A 1300-nucleotide genomic window follows, 5' to 3' on the forward strand; every position below is an offset into this window, starting at 1 on the left:
GAGAGAGAGAGAAAGCAGAGAGGAGAAAAGAGAGAGAGAGAGAGAGAAAGAGAGAGAGAGAGAGACGAGAGAGAGAGAGAGAGAAGAGAGAGCAGGAAATAGAAAGCAAGAGAAAGAAAAGAGAGAGAGAGAGAGCAGGAAATAGAAAGCAAGAGAAAGAAAGAGAAAAGAAAGAGAAAGAGAGAGAGAGAAGAAAAGAGGGAGGGACATGCGGTGTTTAGAAGGGAGAGGGTGAAGTAGAGGGAGAGGGAATATTTATGATATATTTGCTTAACTAATATCAATGCTTCATTATTTAATGTTATATCATTATTATGTACTATTTAGATTACTAATGTAATATGTACTAATTAAGTATTTATGTGCTAATTGCACTCACGCGTTTCGTGATTGTCCTGCAGCAACAGGCTGAGACGCAGCCATTCTGTATCGATCGTAGTTTACTATATAGTATCCGAGAAACCTCTGATTGAACTTGATCCAGTCAGTGTCGGCCAGGAGAAGATTACTGAGAAAAAAGCACGCGACTGTGAAAAGCACGGGAGATTTTCACATTTCGATTCAAGAGATTTGACGTTCTGAATTAATAAAAAAATTTCGATTGCGAAATTGAATTGCGTGAAGTTCTTCGAAATTCTAATTTTTGAATGTTTACAACTTTCGAAATATCCGAAAATGATTTCACTTCGCGTTCTGTATTTGCTTGCCTCGCTTGCTATCTATCTACGCGCGCCGCGCGCGCGCGCGCAGCGCGTGTAGTGTGTGTTGTTGGTGTGTGTGTGTGTGCTGGTGGATGTCGTGTGGTTGTGTGTTGCGGTGGGTGCCCGTGTGTGATGTGTGTGTGTGTGTAGTCGCGCGTGTGTGTGTGGTGTGTGTGTGTTGTGTGTGTGTGTTTGTTTTGTTGTTGGGAGGGCGGGTGAGTGCGCGCTGGCGTGTGTGCTGGTGTGTGTGTGTGTGTGGTGCTGTGTGTTTGTGTGTGTGTGTGGGTGTGTGTTGTTGGTTGGGGGGTGGGTGAGTGTGGTCGCTGCGTGCAGTGTGTGCGTGCTGATACGCCCTGCTTGTTCACTACTTCCGTGTCAGTTCATCGTAGATTGTGCCGTGCCGTGGTTGGAGAGCTGGATGTAATTATGTCATAGCGGCACAAACATGTAATAGCCTGAAAACACATCACACACACACCACACACACACAGACTGAAAATTACAGACCATGCCCGCCAGGGTGCGCCTTAGCACCCACTTACAATCACCAGAAATACGCTACTGAGAGTAACCATACATTTAAACGCCATATAATCCGG

General features: G+C 45.2%; 1 protein-coding gene across 1 annotated transcript in view; it reads right to left on the reverse strand.

Annotated features, from left to right (window-relative positions):
• Positions 1-417: 417 nt before the first annotated feature.
• The window catches only part of LOC106817024 (glutamyl aminopeptidase-like), a 6958-nt gene continuing 6075 nt past the window's right edge, over positions 418-1300 (reverse strand). Inside the window, exon 5 of the mRNA XM_014821674.1 lies at positions 418-508. Coding sequence (XP_014677160.1) covers positions 444-508 — 65 coding nt within the window. The 3' untranslated portion in view covers positions 418-443. The remainder of the gene's footprint in view (positions 509-1300) is intronic.

This window comes from Priapulus caudatus, unplaced genomic scaffold (assembly GCF_000485595.1).
Source record: "Priapulus caudatus unplaced genomic scaffold, Priapulus_caudatus-5.0.1 Scaffold1568, whole genome shotgun sequence".
NCBI lineage: Eukaryota > Metazoa > Priapulida > Priapulimorpha > Priapulimorphida > Priapulidae > Priapulus > Priapulus caudatus.